We start from the raw sequence: 18,979 nt of genomic DNA, 5'->3' as shown, positions 1-18,979 counted from the left end.
ACAAACGAATGGGTAGAGAAGCTGTGGTATATTCACACAATGGAATACTATGCTGCATTGAAAAACAAGGAACTCATTCAATATTATTCAAAATGGGTGACTCTGGAGGACATTATGCTGAGTGAAGTATCTCAGTCACAAAAGGACAAATACTGTATGGTGCCACTGTTGTAGAATGAGGCTGACATTAGGGTGGGAGTAAAACTGAGAAAAACTCGATAAATTATGCATACTGCTTTGAAGCCGATGAGGGAAGAGAGCAGTTTAAAAGTAATATATTTTAGGGCATTATGATTATCATAAGAGTTAGGAATGAGGGTTGCAGAGTGGAGTATACTCGGGGTGGGGGGGCATGGGGGGTCTGTATACCAATGAAGGAATTTTTCTTTTGCTTTTCAAGAAGAAGAATGAACTGGGCGTGGGTGGGGAAAAAATGCAAAAATGAATGAATGGAAATCCAAAATCTCTGTAAATGTCACTGAAATTAATTTTTTTAAAAAAAGAAATCCAACAAAAAATTTAAAGGGGGAAAAAAAAAAAGAAGAGGCTGTGGCAATGGGGATATCATGGCAGATGTCAATGAGATCTTGGCTGAAAGTAGAGAATAACTGAAAGAGATCTATTTGTGTTTCACTGACCATGCAAAGGTATTTGACTGTGTGGATCACAAAACATTACGACTGACACTGAGAAAAAGGGGAAACCCAGAACACTTAATTGTGCTAATTCAAAACCTATACCTAGACTGCAAACCTGTTGTACAAACAGCAAGGAAACACTGCATGATTTAAAATAAAGAAAGGTGGCCATCAGGGCTGTATCCTTCCTCTATACCTCTTCAACATGTATGCTGAGTAAATTATTTGAGAAGCCAGACTTTATGAAGAAGAAGTTAGCATCAGAATTAGAGTAAGACTCATCAAGAACTTTCATTATACAGATGATATAACCTTGCTTGCTGAAAGTTGAGGCAGACAATAAAACGTTTGCTCCAGAAGTTTCAAGACTACAGCCTTCAATATGGATGACATCTCAACATCAAGAATATAAAATCCTAACTACTAGGCTAACAGACATTATTAGCACCTTCATCTTATTTGCATTCACAATCAATATGTAGTAGCAACAGTCAAGAAACCCAAAGACACACTGTACTGAGAGAATATGCTGGCAATGACTTCTCCAAAATGCTGAAGAGCAATGACATCAGTTTTTAGAGTATGGAGCACCTAATTCAAACCCTGGTCTTTTCAATTAATTTCTAATCATCTGAACTTTGGACTATGAATATGGATGATAGAGGACAAATTGATGCCTTTGAATAGTGGTATTGGAGAAGAGTACTGAATATCCCATGGACTGCTAAAAGAAATCAAATATGTCTTGGGGAAAGTGCAACCAGGGTGCTCCTTAGACATAAGGATTGTGAAACTTTGTCTCACATATTTTGGGCATATTGTTATGAGCAGCCAGTCCTTTGAAAAAAGACATCATGCTTGGGGGGAAGACCTTCAATGAGAAAGACTGACAAAATGACTGTAAAAATGGGCTCAAGTCTGGCAGAAATGATGATGATGGTACAGGCTAGCAGTGTTTAGATCTGTTGTTCACAAGGTCACTAAGAGTTGTAGTCAACTTGATGGCACTCTAACAACATCAATATGGTCTCTATTTCCCCTCTCTGCTATTTTCCCTTACTCTGGCCATTGTCTCTCACATCAAAGGATTCCTTCGTGTCTAATGATCTCTGTCTACATGCTCATATTTTTGGTGGAGCACTAAAAAGATCACTAGTCACGCTGCATGATAAGATATGCTGACTGTCTTCATTACTACAAGAGTATCAGGTTTGATAATCCTTTGAGGAATTTCCAATGTCAGCTATCTTAAAACTTTTCTATTACTATAAGTCTCATAAATTAATCTAATTATAATTCCCACAAAAGAATCACCCAAACACTTGCCTGAAGAGTAAAAACAGCTGATAATCTGGGTTCTCAATCTTCCTAAAAGCTTATTTACAGTAAGGTCTTCCTTTATTTTTTCCTCTATAGAGAACAAATCTCATTTTCTGTAAGGATGTCAGGTTTTTCAAAATTAGGGATCTGTAGATTATAGTTTCTTCGTAAACAGGTTTGCAACAAACTGCTCTGTTTTCTGATTTTCATTACTAGTCACAGAAAGAGATGTGTAATTATTAAACATTCTACAGCAAAGAAGGCTGTCTCAATTTTTTCACAGTTGGCTTAAGATTCTGGGAGCTGTAAGAGTTACTACCACCAGTTTTTCAGGGTCCAATTTTTTTTTTAATTGAGATTTTAATGACAGTTTATAGAGAACTTGGATTTCTTTTTTAATTTTTATTACTTTTTATGTGTGTACCGTCAAATCAGATCTGACTGGTACAGGAAGAGACTGTCCCTCCTTCAGCAGAGCATCTGGTGGATTTGAATTGCATACCTCTGGGACCGCAGTGCAGCTTCTTGCCTCTAGGTCAAGGACTGCAGCCTTCAATATGGATTGAAGCTCAACATCAGGAAAACAGATTCTCACCACTGGACCAATTGGCAGAATCATGATAGATGGTGAAGAGATTGAGATTGTTCACAGCTTTAGTTTGCTTGGCTCCACAGTCAACACTCTTGGCACCAGTAGCCAGGAAATTAAAAGACATATTGCTGTGGGAAAGTCTGCTGTTAGGGACCGTACTGAAGAGCAATGGTGTCTCTCTGGAGACTAAGGTGCGTCTGATACAGGCCATGGTCTTTGCTATCACTTTTTATGTATCAGAGTTGGACAATGACTAAGGAGTATAGAAAGAGAATTGATATCTTTGAGCTGTGGTGCTGGAGAAGAGTACTGAGGGTACCATGGGACTGCTAGGAAAAGAAACAGATTCATCCTGGAAAGGGTCAAACTGGGCAGCTCCTTGGAGGCAAGGATTCTGAGGCTCCGTCTAACATACTTTGGACATGATGTGAGGAGAGAGACCGGTCCTTAGAGAGGAACATCATGCTTGGTAGGGTGGAGGGACAGTGCAGGAGTGGATTGATTCAGTGACTGGGGTAATCAGATGGGCATGTCGGAGACAGTATGACTGGCACAAGACAAAGCAGAGTTAGGGCTGTTATATATAGGGTCGCTATGAGTCACAAGAAACTCGACGGCACATAACAACAACCATCTCAGTTCACTTTATTATGCAGTTCTTATTCTGGACTGTTATCATACAAATAATACCTAATCATATATTCCTTAAGCAGTTATTTCCCTCATCTGTTTCCAAAATCTTACCGAGGATATTTCCTCTCTTTGTCCTTTTGCTGTTAAGTCTTCTGTAAAATTCTTTTTGCTTTAGCTTTAGGCTCAGTAATAAGAGGAAATGGAAGCTAATTATTTTCTGTTTGCATATTTAATTTGAAGTCCTTTCCTCTTTCTTAATAATCTTAATCAGATTTTCCTCCTAACCATTCCACTGAGATCAATGACTCTTATTAGAGTTACTACTGGGAACATTCAATGCTGCCCAATCTTGTGCTAAGTTTATTTTCTGTCTGACTTCTTTGAAACACGTAGCATAGCTGGCCACTGTGTAATTCCCTACTTTCTTTCTTCGCTTCTGTGATAGAACAGTTCTTTCTTTTCCATCCATTTCACTGGCAGCTGTTCCACCTCTTGTGATTTATACTGATGTTTCAGGGCTGGACCTGAGCCTCTTCTTCTCAACCTATATAAATTTACTAGATTTAACATAGGATTGTAAGCATCTCTATATGCCAATTACGCACAAATCTATACACGTAAACAAGATTTGTCAACTCAAGTAATAGCTAGCCAATTGACTTCCTGACATCTGTACAGAAACCTGTGTTAGGTACTGTTGAGCTGGTTCTAATTCATGGTAATCCTCTGAATAACAGAAGATCTATCCACGTCTGTCTACTCACTTCTATCCATCTTCACAATCACTGCTGTGCTGGAATGCAGTGCTGTAGCCACTTTATCAATTTATCTCACTGAAGTTCTTCCACTTTGCCACTGACCTTTTACTTTACCAATGTATCACCTTCTCCAGGGATTGTCTCTCCTCATAGTGTGTCCAAAGTGTGAGGTACCACATTCAAGGGGCACAGTGACAATACTGACAAGCAATTTTAGGAGTTTGAAATATTATATTGCCAAAACAACTCTGGTTCTCTCCAGTCAATTTCTGCCTCTCCAGGTTTTCTCCTGAATTTCATCTCCCTATACTCTCCCATCACTTACTATGGTCCAGCAACACTTGCTCTTTCTCTTTTTTGAGCATTCCAGGACCATCTAATTCTCTCTTCCTAGAAAGTTATTCTCTCAGATCTTCACAAGGCTCTTTTAATTCAGATTTCAAATGAAATGCCCCTTCTTCAATGAGATCTTCTTTAAACTTGATAAAAGTAGCCACCAGTTTCTATCACATTATTTAATTCTCTACTTGTTGTTGTTGTTATGTGCCGTCGAGTCATTTGCGACTCATAGCGACCCTATGTACAACAGCCCTAAACCGTGCTCTATCCTGTGCCAATCTCACTGCCTCTTGACACACCCATCCTGAGTACCCCAGTCACTGAATCAATCCACCTCATAGAGGGTCTTCCCCTCCTGCGCTGTCCCTCTACTCTACCCAGCATGATGTCCCTCTCTAAAAACCTGTCTCTCCTTACAACATGTCCAAAGTATGTCAGACGAAGCCCCAGAATCCTTGCCTCCAAGAAGCAGCCTGGTTTAATCCTCTCTACGATGAATCTGTTTGTCTTCTTGGCAGTCCATGGTACATTCAATACTCTTCTCCAGCACCACAGATCAAAGGCGTCAATTCTCCTTCTATGCTCCCTAGTCATTGTCTAACTCTCTGATGCATAACAAGTCATTGCAAAAACCATGACTAAGCAAAAATTTTTCATCTGTTTGTTATTTGCCTTCCTTCTCCTTAAAATGCAACCCTTATGGGAGCAGTATGGGAGCAGTGACAGCTTCTATCATGTTCATTACTCTAATCTCAATTATCTTAAATATCTGAAACAGATGGTATATAGTAAACACATTTTTACTAATACAAAAATGAAAAACAAAACATTTTTTAAATTACTGTGCTAAAAACTGTTCATGAATTATTTTATATATCTTTCCTGGAAAAAAAATGGCATTTCATGGACCTCTTATGATACAGCCCCTTCTTTACCTTTTTGGTTCTGAATCTTTGAACTGACTCTTCAAAAACTTTCAGGTTCAGTCTTTTCTTCTATATTGTCCACCATCAGCCTCAGAACTCTATTTAAATAAAAAAAATAAATAAATGTTATTCAATTTGTATGAAAGTTTAAAAAATAATTTTCAATGTAAAATTTAGGAATCACAAATATATAAATACACTATAAACTTAACATTAAACATTTAATCATTGTACAATAATGAATGAATATTTTAAAATATCAAAAAAGTGAACCGGGGGAGGGGGTGGGAGCAAAAATATGCAACAATTAATGAATGAAAACCTAACTTTTCTGCAAACTTTCATTAAAATCACAATTAAAATAAAAAAAATTTTAAAAATGTATTACAAAATGTACATATTTTAAGACAACATAACTGATTAAAAATGAAAACTTAGCATTTTTAATTAAAATAATTTTAACTTTTAAATTATAAAATACATTGTATCTAGAACAGTTTAACGTAAATAAAAGGTAAAAGTAGGCTTGATTTATTTCAACTTTCATAGTAAAAAATTATAGAAAGGAAAAGTATATGTAGTAAAAAAGTAAATATATTAAAATTAATGATGTCAATTACTGATTTTAGATTGTATATATTTAAAAATTAAGACTAATTTAAATTACACACAATTAAGAAACTGAGTTTATTCACGTAAAGAACTTTTATATTTAGTAAAAAATTTATAAATTAAAAACAAAAGGCTAGGATTTTTTCTAACAAGAATATTTAAGTTATTTTAAAAGTGGCTAATTTCAATTAGCAATGTCTTCTCACTACTTAACAAAGAAAATCAAGTTACTGGATCCTTACTAATTTCATGGGCAATGAAAATGTTACTATAATTATAGAAGTTGGTTATCACTATAATGTTCTCATTATTATTCATCTATACCATGTTGTTTGTTAAGTGCTATCAAATTGAGAACACCTTATAATGACCCTATGAACAACAGATCTGAACCCTTTCCTATTCTGCATCATCCTTATCATCCCTGACATATTTAAGCCTACTGCTGCACACACTGTATCAATCCATCTCCTTGAGAGTCTTCCTCTCTTTCACTGATCCTCCACCTTTCCAAGCATGACTGCCCTTTCCAAGGTACAGCCCATGTTCAAGCAACGTATTCAAAGTATGTAAGGCAAAGCTTCAACAACATTCTTCAGAACAAGAAAAAATCTCAATCATCTATTACTAGGACCTGCCAAGTATATCTGAAATGCATAAGATAGTGTAGCTAACCCAAAGGTGGAACTTATCTGATGGTTCAAAACTACAAAGCAGTTCCGAGAAAGCAAGCTGGGTGTTGTTTCTCGTGAGTAGAGCTGAAGGAAGACTAGCAAAGTGAAATGAAATTTTTCCAGAGGACTAAGAGCTCGCTCAGGCTAATGGCCCCAAGCAGCTTCAGAGCCCCTGCTTTTATCAGGAGAAAATTCAAGCATGCAGCAAAACATATGATTTCATAGGGTGGGTAAACGTTTAAGCATAGTTGCCTTCCAAGCAGTTAGCCTGGGTCATGGTGACCCATATGAGACATAACATAGATAAATTTGAATAGTTTCCAAGTGAACATCCTTGTACTCATGGAAGGATTTTACTGTACTGTTGACAACTCTATCAAGAACACCAGAAACTTTTCATGTTTAACTGAAACTTTTCTAAGTCCCCTTCATGTTGGTGGTATGTGCTTCAGGAAGTCTGAGACTGCTTTCAGTCCCATCTGTCTTGGCATTCTTCACCTGCTTTCAAGCAGTGCAGCCAAGTCCTCTTGCATGTACTCAATGATTGTTAGTAACCCTCAGTGAACTATAATAACTCTATAGCTGGCAATTCTCCACAGTGATTTATAATATCCAAAAACCTGCAATGATTCTGACCCAAGAGCAATGAGATTTTTCTCTTTATATACTTAGGTGGAGTTTGATGAAAAAAAAAATTGAGTTCAACCCAATCCTGCCACACCATTTATAGTAAAATTTTACATTCAAGTTTGGTTCAATCCAATCCTACAAAGAAAAGAGGGTAAGAGAAAGAGGAAGAATATATTGTGTGGTAATAATGAAGAAGAAAAAAATTAAAAATTGAGGTCACCATCTATCAGACTGCCATACTTTGGTGGCTTAAAGTTGCTGTGATCCTGGAAAATATGCCCACCAGAACTTCCAGCAGGGTCATCTGTAGAGGACAAGTTCAGCAAAGCTTCCAGACTAAGAAGCATGATTAGCCATCTACTTGTGAAATAACATGCTGTCCTATGGATAATGGAAGAACATTGCTCGATATAGTTCCAGAAGATGAGTCTCTCCAACTGGAAGGCTCAGAATGCAACTGGGGAAAGTCAGTTTCCTCAAAGTAGAGTATAATGTAATGACACAGATACAGCTTTTACCTAATAAAGGACTTTCAGTTGCTGATGTGGCAAGACTCAAAATAAAGATAAAAATCTGCAATAATTAATTAATAATTGGAACACAGAATGTAAAAAGTATTAACCAAGGAAAATTAGAAGTTAACACACAAATGATGAAACACATAAAGACTCATACCTTAGGCATTACTGAGTTGATATGGATTGGTACTGGCAATTTTGAAGCAGATTTTAAATCATATGATGCAAGTAAAATCTTGCTCAAGATTCTTCAAAAGTGGATGAAACAGTACATCAACAGGGAACTTTCAGAAATACAAGCTGGATGGAAAACAGATTATAGAATGAAGGATGTCACTGCTGATGTCAGATGGACCTTGAGTGAAAGCAAAGATTACCAGAAAGACTTTTACTTGTGTTTTATTTACCATGCAAAGGCAATTTAAAGTGTGGATCATAACAAATTATGGCCAAAACTGGGAGGAATGGAAATTCCAGATTCTTAATGTGCTCATGCAAAACCTATAGACAGACCCAAGAAGCAGCTGTCTGAATCATCTCAACAGATAAGAGGACACTGTATTGTTTAAAATCAGGAGAGGTGTGTAGCAAATCACTTGAGAAGCTGGAATATGTAAAGAGGAATGTGGTATCAGAACTGGAAGTAGATTCATCAACAACATACACAATACAGACAACACAATCCTGCTTGCTCCAAATGAGGAAGGCTTAAAATGTTACACGGTATGGCACTTTATCAAAAAGTTGTACACAGAAATACTGTTTGACCCAGCTATCCTTCTACTGGATAGAAATCAGAGCCACGGCCATTAAACCAGTAAGCAACATCATGATAGATGGAGAAAAGACTGAAGTTATTAGCTATTTCATTTTACTTGAATCCACAATGTGTTGCATTAGGGAAAGTTGATGTCAAGGACCTCATTAAAAATTTTAAAGAGTAAGACTATGAGTTCAATGACTAACAAGCACCTAATACAAGCCTTTCAAAGATATCTTAAAGGCATGTTGTAGGGGAGTGCAAGGGACAACTCCATTTCTTTCCACTATGCTTGCTGGAGATCTCAAAGGTAGAGAGGGGCTGGCTCCACCTCTTTTCACAGTAGCAGGAGGTGAAGCCTCCCACTTGCCTTTGAGTCCTTGGGCCTTGTGTCAAACAAACACCAGCACTAAAGATTCAGCTTCCTGCTGCACCATCACGGGCAACAGCTACAGACAGAGGAGGTTATCCTGCATCTTGATACTTATATGCCTTATTGTCTTTACAGTTAACGTTAGAAATACAACCCCTATCTACCAGTTCCCTGTACTGGGCAATGACTGTATGTCACCAACTACTTTGATGCTTAGGAGGGTATGTGCTTGTTTGTTTATTGTTTCCTTTTATTAGTACAGTTACTGTCTGTCAGTCTGCTGTACTAAGGGAACTTGCGGGATGCTTTGATGTTGGAAGCTACTCCTCCACCAGTGTTTGAAATGTTAGAAAGGTAACACATGGAGGACAGGTTAGACTCGGAAGCAGGATAGGCCATCCACTTACGAAATAACAGAGCTCTGAAAACTCTATGAACAATAGAGGAATATAGTATTAGATTTAGATCTCAGATTGGAAGTCACTCAAAATGCAAACAACTGCAAGCAGCCTTGAATAATAGGAACACGGATAATAGGATGAATGTAGAAAACTGCAACTTGCTAACAGTGAAACAAAACATATGAAGATCAACATTCCAGGCACTCGTGAACTAATAAGGCCTGGCATGGGCTATTTTGAATCAGACAATCATATGATCTATTCTGTCAGAAATGAAAAACTGAGGAAGAATGGTCCTGCATTTACAGCAAAAAAAAGACAATTTCAAGATCTTTCCTAAAGTAAAATGCTGTGAGTAATCTGATACTATTCATATGCACACAAGGAAGACCTGTTAATATCCTTATTATCCAACTTATGCACCAACAGCTAAAGCCAAAGAGGAGGAGATTGAGAATTTTTACCAACTTCTGCAGTCTGAAATTGACCAATCATGCAATCAAAATGCATGAATAATTACTGGTGACTAAAATGATAAAGCTGGAAAAAGGAATGATAGGAAGTATGGTTTGGTGATAGCAATGGGGTAAGACACAGAATGACTGAATATCTTTTTTACAGTCCCACAGACAGCGAGTACACTTGCTATCCCACACACATCCAGAGAAGTGGACAGAGGAAGTGCTTGCCAGGCAGAGGGAAGAGTGGGGCACCAGCACAGTGCCACCTGCTCTGGACCCCTGGCCCTCTTCCTTTAAGCCAACGGCTGCTCCTCGTGAAAAGGCCCCCGAGAATACTGCACAGGTGGGGACATCACAGCCTCTTAGAATGAATTCCTCACAGCCTCAGCAGCACTGGGAGTTGTTGGTTTGCAGCTGCGGGTTACTCAGGTTCTGTGCTAGCATGCCCACTTGCTTTGCTTACAGATACCTCTTCCTACATCTTTAGATTTCATGCCATCACAACTTGAAGGAGCTCTGGTGGTATAATGAGTAAAGTTTTGGGCTGCAACCCAAAAGGCTACTGGTTTGAGGCTATTGGTTTGAATCCTCCAGCTGCACAGGGGAAGAAAGACGGGTCCATTTTCTCTCAAAGATTTACAGCCTCGGAAACACCATGGAAGACCATTAGGAATTGGACTCAGTGGCATCTGGTGTAGTTTGGGATTTATCATAACTTGGGGTGGAACAACTAGTATAAAAGGCTCTGAGTGCAGAGTGAGCCCAATCTTGTTTGGATAATGTAAATAAAAACATTTGATTTAGGAGTTGATGCACCCAGAAAAGAGGAATGAAGATGACCTTACAACTGTGTGATCAATGCCGATGAATTCTAGAAATTGTGGAATCGATGTATGTTTTGCTGTGCCTTCTGTTCCTTTAAAATCTTAATACTAGAGTAATAAAATCCCCATTTGAAATCAATAAAAAGACATAGATGGAGACTGTACACATGGAGATTCCACACCTGAGGGGTTACACAGGAATCTGTGACTATCTCTGTGGAAAGAATCACTTGAGAAGCTCAATATCAGAAGTTAAAACCAGGCCAGGTGCTGAATGTATAAAAGATCATCCTTTACTCAAGTCAAGTTCAAATTGAAGCTGAACAAAAAAAAAAAAAACCAAACAAAAAAAACCCCTAGTTTACAGGAACCAAAATATGACCTTGACTCCAGCTCACCTGAATTTAAGTTATTTCCATTCTAGGTTTGAGCCACTGCACACTAATAATCAAAGACCAAATATGTTATGGGATGACATCAAACCTATCATCCATGAACAAAAAGTTACAAAGAGGAGAAAGAAAAGCCCAAAATGGATGTCAGAGGTGACAGTGAAAACTGCACTAGAGCATTGCTGTTGTGTTGTTGTTATGTGCTGTCGAGTCGTTTGCGACTCACAGCGACCCTATGTACAACAACCCTAAACTCTGCTCTGTCCTGTGCCAATCTCATTGCCTCTGGCACACCCATCCCGATTATCCCAGTCACTGAATCAATCCACCTCATAGAGGGCCTTCCCCTCCTGCGCTGTCCCTCCACCCTCCCAAGCATAATGTCCTTCTCCAAGGACCGGTCTCTCCTCACAACATGTCCAAATTATGTTAGACGGAGCCTCAGAATCCTTGCCTCCAAGGAGCAGCCCGGTTTAACCTTTTCCAGGACGAATCTGTTTGTTTTCCTAGCAGTCCATGGTATTCTCAATACTCTTCTCCAGCACCACAGCTCAACGGAATCAATTCTCCTTCTATCCTTAGTCATTGTCCAACTCTCTGATGCATAATAAGTGATTGTGAAGACCATGGCCTGTATCAAACACACCTTAGTCTTAGCAAAATCAAAGGAAAAAAATATAGAAGTAAAAGAGCTGAATAGAATATTCCAAAGAGCAACTCAAAGAAGACTGGAGCTGGAAAAAAGAAGAGAAAAACTAATTCAGCATATCTCAAGCTGACAAATGCAAGCCTCAAGCTGCAATACAATGGACAAATCTTGAGTGATCAAGGAAGTCTCAAATGAAGATGGACGGAAAATATAGAGTCACTGTATCAAAAAGAAGTGGTTGACACTGAACAATTTCAAGGAGTACCATATGAATGCCGGTGGAGCTTTGGTGGCCTAGTGGTAAGAAGCTGCACTTCAATCATATGCTATTTAACTGCCTCTGAAAACCCACTGAAGGGTTGATGCCAACCTAGTGGTAACCACCACCTACAATCACCACCCCCATATAAACAAGATACAATGCTAGTTCAAGCTTCATGGGAGGGACTGGCAAAATATAAGGTTCCAGGAATCAATGGGATACCAAGTGACATGTTTCAACTAACAGATTAACAATGCTGAGCATGTTTACTAGTTTATGTTAGGAAATTTGGAGGAAAGCTACCTGGTTGAATGACTGGAAGAGATCCATCTTTGTCCCCATTCCTGAGAAAGATGATCCAGAATGTGGAGATTCTTGAACAATATCATTAATATCACATGCAAGCAAAATATTGATGAAGATCATACAAAAACGGCTAGAACAGCACATTGACAGAGAACTGCCAGAAGTTCAAGCTGGATTTAGAGAGGCTGTGGCACCAGGGATATCACTACTGATGTCAGATAGGTCCTGGCTGAAAGCAGAGAATACCAGAAGAATGTCTATTTGGGCTTTATTTACCATGCAAAGACATTTGACTGTGTGGATCATAACAAATTATGACTAACATTGAGAAGACTGGAAATCCCAGAACACTTAATTACAATCATATAAAAACCTATACCTAGAGCCTATCCTAGACCAAGAAGCTATTGTCCGAAGAGAGTAAGGGAACACTGCACATTTAAAATCAGGAAAGGTGTGCATCAGGGTGGTATCCTCTCTCCACACCTATTCATTCTGTATGCTGAGCAAATAATTTGAGAAGAAAAGAATATGGGATTAAGATTGAAGGTCGATTCATCAACAACCTGCATTATGCAAGATGACACAGGCCTGCTGGCTAAAAGTGAGGAAGACTTAAAAATGGCTGCTGCAGAAGATCAAAGACTAGAGTCTTCAATATTGATAGCATCTCAATATCAACAAGCCAATAATTTTCACCACAGGTTTGATAAGCAAAATCATGATAGGTAGAGAAAAGAATGAAGTGTCAAAACTTACTTGGTTTCACAATCAACATCCTGAGTACCAGTAGTCAGAAGATCAAGATATACTTCATTGGGCAAGTCTGCTGTCAGGGACCTTTCCAAATTAATGAGAAGTGATGATGTCGGTTTGAAGACTAAAGTGTGCCTGATTCAGGCCATGGCCTGAATACCTTCAATTCAATCACCTGCTATACATCGGAAAGCAGGACAATGAATAAGGATGACAAAAGAATTGACACCTTTGAGCTGCAGTGTTGGAGAAGAGTACAGACTAGCCCATGGATGGCCAAAAAGAACAAACACATATGCCTTGGAGAAAGTGCAACCTGAATGCTCCTAGAAAACAAAGGTGACAAAGCTTCATTTCACATACTTTGTTAGGAGAGGCTATTCCTTGGGGAAGAACATCATGTTTGGAAAGGTGGAAGACCAGTGCTGGAGAAGAAGACCCTCAATGAGATGGACTGACACAGCGCCGGCTTGGACTCAAGTGTGTCAGAGATGATGAGGAAGGCACAGGATAGGACAGGCTTCAAATCTGTTGTTCCTAGAGTCACTATGAGTTGTACTCAACGAGACACTGAACAACAAGAAGAATGCAAACCCTTTGAACACTATTTTCAAACACTTACTATACATCTGGAAATTAGACAATGAACACAGATGACAGAAGACTCAATGCATTTGAATTGTGGTGCTGGAAAAGAATACTGAATACTCCACAGACAACCAAAAAATCACATATATCTGTCTTAGATGAAATACAACCAGAGTGCTTTTCAGTCTAGTATAGGGAAACTTTATCTGATGTATTTTGAATATGTTGTCAGGAGAGGACAGTAGTTGGAAAAAGCCATCATGCTGGGGAAAGTGGAGTCAGTGAAAGAAAGGAAGTTTTAAGGAGACGGACTGACACAATGACTGTAACAATAAGCCAGACTATGACAAAGTTTATGAGGATGGTAAAGGACAGGGCAAGGTTCAGATCTTTTATTTATATGGTTGCTAGGAGTCATAGTAAATTTGACAGCACCTAACAACATCATAACAGAGATTGTTGTTATGTGCTGTCAAATCAGAATCAACTCAAAGCTGACCCTCAGCAGTGAAGCAGCGGCAGTAAAATGTAAGCTGTGGAGGAAAAGTATAAATACACCAAGCAAAAAACGGTTGGGTTTTTTTTTTTCCTAAATGTATGCAGAGCAGATTATCCGAGAGGCTGGGCTCTATGAGGAGAAGCATGGTGTTAGGATTGGTGGAAGATCTATCAACAATCTGCGTTATGCAGATGCCACAACCCTGCTCACTGAAACTGAGGAGGACCTCATGCACTTACTGCAGAAGGTCAAGGACTGCAGCCTTCAGTATGGACTGAGGCTCAATGTCAAGAAGACAAAAATTCTCACCAATGGACCAATCGGTACCATCAGGATGGATGGTGAAGAGAATGAGATTGTTCACAGCTTCAGTTTGCTCGGCTCCACGGTCAATACTCTTGGCAACAGCAGCCAGGAAATTAAAAAAAAACAAAACAAAACCGTATTGCGATGGGAAAGTCTGCGGTTAGGGACCTCTCTAAAGTACTCAAGAGCAACGGTGTCTCTCTGGAGATTAAGGTCTGCCTGATACAGGCCATGGTTTTTGCAATCACTTGTTATGCATCAGAGAGTTGGACAATGACTAGGGAGGATAGAAGGAGAATTGATGCCTTTGAGCTGTGGTGCTGTAGAAGAGTATTGAATGTACCATGGACTGCCAAGAAAACAAACAGATTCATCCTAGAGAGGGTTAAACCAGGCTACTCCTTGGAGGCAAGGATTCTGGGGCTCCATCTGACATACTCTAGACATGTTTTAAGGAGAGACAGGTCCTTGGAGAGGGACATCATGCTTGGTAGGGTAGAGGGACAGCGCAGGAGGGGAAGACCCTCTATGAGGTGGATTGATTCAGTGACTGGGGTAATCGGGATGGGTGTGTCAGAGGCAATGCGATTGGCACAGGATAGAGCAGGGTTTAGGGCTGTTGTACATAGGGTTGCTATGAGTCACAAACGACTCAATGGCACATAACAACAACAATAATGGTGGGCAGCTGAACACTGTGACACTGATGTGTCAGATATGATAATGGTTATCCATGGTGGACAGTGTTTGGTGGAGCTTCCCAATTAAAACAAGCTTGGAAGCAAGCTTCTGTAAATAGCTTGCCTCTGGAAATGCTATGAACCTGGAGAAAGGATGGAAGTCACGTAAGTGTCGAGGACTTTTGTTCATAGGGTCGCTATGAGTTGCCTACGACTCGACGGCACTTAACCACCACCACCACAACAATGATTTTCACAGGCTAAAAATCACATGGGAAAAGACTGTCCATCTTTCTCCCAGGGAGCAGCTGGTGGACTCAAATAATATGCTTTTGGGTTGACAGTACAACTCCTTATCCACTAAGCCAGATTAGAAAAATCAAATAGAAATAAGATGTCTGGTTCAAAACCACCAGAAGCAATGGGACTGAATTCTTAGAATTGCATGAAGCAAAATTTGGAAGCTAGATCACAGTGTGTCCTACTCAGTTTTAGGTATTTCAAGATGGAATTACCTAGTTAGAATGAAAGCTATTAATACCAGCTTGCCAGAGACGAGCAAGTATTGACATTTAAGACCGCAGAGATGGGGTGGGGGCAAATCCTTGAACAAGTTATCTAATTTTTGAAATAATAATAATAATAATAATAAAGGGTGCTCAATGAGGTGAAGTCGCATAATGATTACAACATGGCCTAACACAACAGAGGTTGTGAGGATGGCATAGAATCAGGCAAAAGTTCATTCTCTTGCACACAGGGATACTAAGCTTTGGACCAACGTGATAGCACCTAACAATAACAGCAAGTTAAATATGTGCAACCTGAAATAAAGCGAATATATTTTCAATGCAAGGGTTTTTAAAAGCTATTCTGAAAAGGGCAAAAGCACCAAAAAAAAAAAAAAAAAAGCAAAGAATGTAACTAATGAGCTAAGAAGAAAAATGGTTACTGAGCATAAAATTAATTATTTCTACCTAGACACATCAAAGGAATACAAGTAGAAACTTCATACACTTAAATATAACTGATTTTAAAATAATTCATGTGTAGTATTCAGAAGATATTTATTAAGCATAAACATAAAGGTGGTCAACATTGTGCTACTGCTAATTTTAAATCTTCAACCAGACATGTCATTGCTCTTTAGGTGTTTCAGACAGACAGCACAAGGTGCTATGTGGATAAAATAAAAGGAGTAACAGGGAGTTAAGAAAGTCTGCTGGAAAAAGCAATACCTAATTTGCTCTGTAAACATTAACTCAAACCCCAATTTAAGAAAAAAAAAGCAGCAGCAGCAGCAGTACTATGTTGTTGTCGTTGTTAGGTGCCAAGTTGTAGATGACTCATAGCGACCCTGTGAATGAAAGACTTGAACACTTGTGTAACTTTCATCATTAGAGGTAAGCTATTTCGGAAGTAAATGCCACTCCTGCTTCCAAGCTTGTTTTAATTGGGGAGCTCCACCAAACACTGTCCATCATGGGTATCTGTCAGTGTTTAGCACCACAGCAACACTGAGTTACCTCTGTACAGCAAATGGATAGACCAGTGCTATACCACTTAGAAGAATGTTTGAAAAAAAAAATTACAAACAGGCCTCAGGGCTATAGGCCCTAGCGCCCTAATGTATTTTTAAATAGGAGGCCAAATACAATCAACTCATACCCTACAGTGAGTCAACATTTCACCCTATGAAAGCTGAGATATGAAGGACAGCGATTAGTACACTAAGCAAAAATTAATAAAATGACATGTGCACAAAACAACTGTAATGTTAGGATACTACAATTTTAGAGAACAGCAGAACTAGAATAAAAAGTCAAGGATGAGTGGGGTAAGAAAGATGGCAGTGAGAGGTGAGAATGTTAAAGTACAAATTTCTCCTAAGGGCAATGTGAAGACATGATGAATGCAGTGGGTAATTATTTTTTAAAAATGTTTTTAACTTTTTATTTGAGTGACATTTTATAAAACCACATTGGTTTTTCACTCATTCATACCCATTTTGTTTTACAACCTTAATAATAAATGATATATGTAATTAATTAAATATTTGATCAACATTTTGTTTTACATTATTCTAATTGATTAAAGTAATCCATTTTTAATTAAAATATCTGATCAGCCCCTTATTATATGTTGCCTTCTCAAGCTCACCAGTCATTCAGGGAAAGCCAAGGCAATATGCTTTCATAAAGATTTAGTACCTTCGAAAGCTATGGGGCAGTTTTACTTTGTACTATAGAATTGCTATAGTTGGAACAGCACTGCAGAGCAGTGCATTTGGGTTTAAGTAAGGTCTCACTACATATAAAGAGCTCAGGCATCAGGGAGCTGCTCTTGTCTTGACTCTGGTGGCTCAAAGTCACCAGCCGCCCCTTAGGAGAAAGATGGTCTGTCTTCTCCTCTGTGGATTTACAGCCTCAGAAACCCAACGGAGGGTCAGCTATGCGTCAGTTCCAACTAGACAAGAGCAATGAGTTTTGAGATGAGGAGCTCTGATCCAAAACATGTGGCTTATTTAAAAGCTGCCTGCCACTTAGGTTCAAATCCACCAGGGGAAAAGATGGGGAGTCTGCTCCCATTAAAATGTACAGCTTAGGAAAACTGGTGGGAGAGATGCTTTGAGCTGTGATGGGCTTGATGGCAGTGAGTAAGAGACTAAGAGAATGAGTTATACACACACATTCTCCCCCTCCAAAACAGAACACTCTAGAGAACAAAAACATAACCAATAAACTACTGTCTCATATACTATTCACATAATTTAAAGAAAACAACAAAGTTAATTTTATCTGAATTCTAAAACCAACTATTAATTCTAAAATGGCTAACTCTAGAACTTGAATTTTTAATAAATGGAAAATGTAAATAATTTTTTTCCTAACCTAATAACCTACTGACCCACTGACCTACTTTGGATTGAATTTAGACTAGATAAATCTGGTATCACAGATGTTTCTCAGAATGATGGATCTAGTAAAATTAATTAAAAGTACTACTAGCACAATATAAAACCTAAGTAACAAGTTTATTATGCTTTGTCACCATTTTTTTCCAAAAAAAATCATAACCTGTGATACACTGAATAAATGTATTATAGCTAAAAAAGATAATTATCTTTTAGATAACTACCTTAACTTGTGAAATATTTAAAAAATTAACTAATGTATGTTGTGTACCACCAAGTCAGAACTGACCCACAGCTGACCCTCCAGTATGTTTTCTTGGCAGTTAGTTGTATAGGAAGAAATTAGCCATTTATCTCCTGTGGAGCAGCAGGAGAATCTAAGGCAAGGATGTCTCACATACTCTGGCATGTTGTCAGGACTGCCAGTCCTTCGAAAAGGACTTCATGGTGGAGAATCAGAGGAGGAGAGAAAAATCCCCAACAAGTTGGAGTTACTGGAAAAATGGACTCGAGCATAACATAGATTGTGAGGAGGGTGCATGATAGGGCAAGGATGGCATCCGCTGTTCACAGTCACGAAGAGTCACAGTCGCACTGTGGTGCTGGAGAAGAGGACTGAACATACCATGGACTACCAGAAGAAAAAGAGGTTAGTCCTGGACAGGGTGAAACCAGGTTGCTCCTCAGAGGTAAGGATTTTTTAAGATGTGTATAACATACCTGGGCATGTGGCTAGGAGAGGCCAGTCCTTGGAGTAGGACATCATGCTTGGAAGGGTGGAGGGACACTGCAGGTGAGGAAGATGAGATGAAATGAGATGGACTGACAAAGTAACTGGGATAATGGGGGTAGGTATGTCAGAGACAGATTGGCTTAGAATAGGGCAGGGTTCAGAGATATTGTGCAAGGATTGCTATAAGTCGCTGTCAACTTGATGGTACTGAACAACAATAACAAAAAACTGGACATAATACCCAGATACATATCAAAGTCAAAGTCTTATGGAATAAACTTCTCAGAGAATTCTGAATCAAGACAGCCATTTCAAATGATACAACTCTAGTTAGCCAGATGTCAAAATATAAAGTATTTCTGAAACACCTACCTCCAAAGATTCAAGTAAAATTTTTTCAGATAATACTGTATCTCTCTGGAGAAAGGCGACTCT

General features: G+C 38.8%; 1 protein-coding gene across 1 annotated transcript in view; it reads right to left on the bottom strand.

Moving 5' to 3' along the window:
* The window catches only part of CLOCK (clock circadian regulator), a 141,638-nt gene extending 123,099 nt beyond the window's left edge, over positions 1-18,539 (bottom strand). Inside the window, exon 1 of the mRNA XM_006898097.1 lies at positions 18,532-18,539. Coding sequence (XP_006898159.1) covers positions 18,532-18,539 — 8 coding nt within the window. The remainder of the gene's footprint in view (positions 1-18,531) is intronic.
* Between the last annotated feature and the right edge of the window lie 440 nt (positions 18,540-18,979).

The sequence above is a fragment of the Elephantulus edwardii genome, unplaced genomic scaffold (genome assembly GCF_000299155.1).
Source record: "Elephantulus edwardii isolate Elephantulus edwardi_28Jun2011 unplaced genomic scaffold, EleEdw1.0 scaffold00220, whole genome shotgun sequence".
NCBI classification, from domain to species: domain Eukaryota; kingdom Metazoa; phylum Chordata; class Mammalia; order Macroscelidea; family Macroscelididae; genus Elephantulus; species Elephantulus edwardii.
Note: the sequence above shows the minus strand (reverse complement) of the source record. Positions and strands in the feature narration are given on the sequence as shown.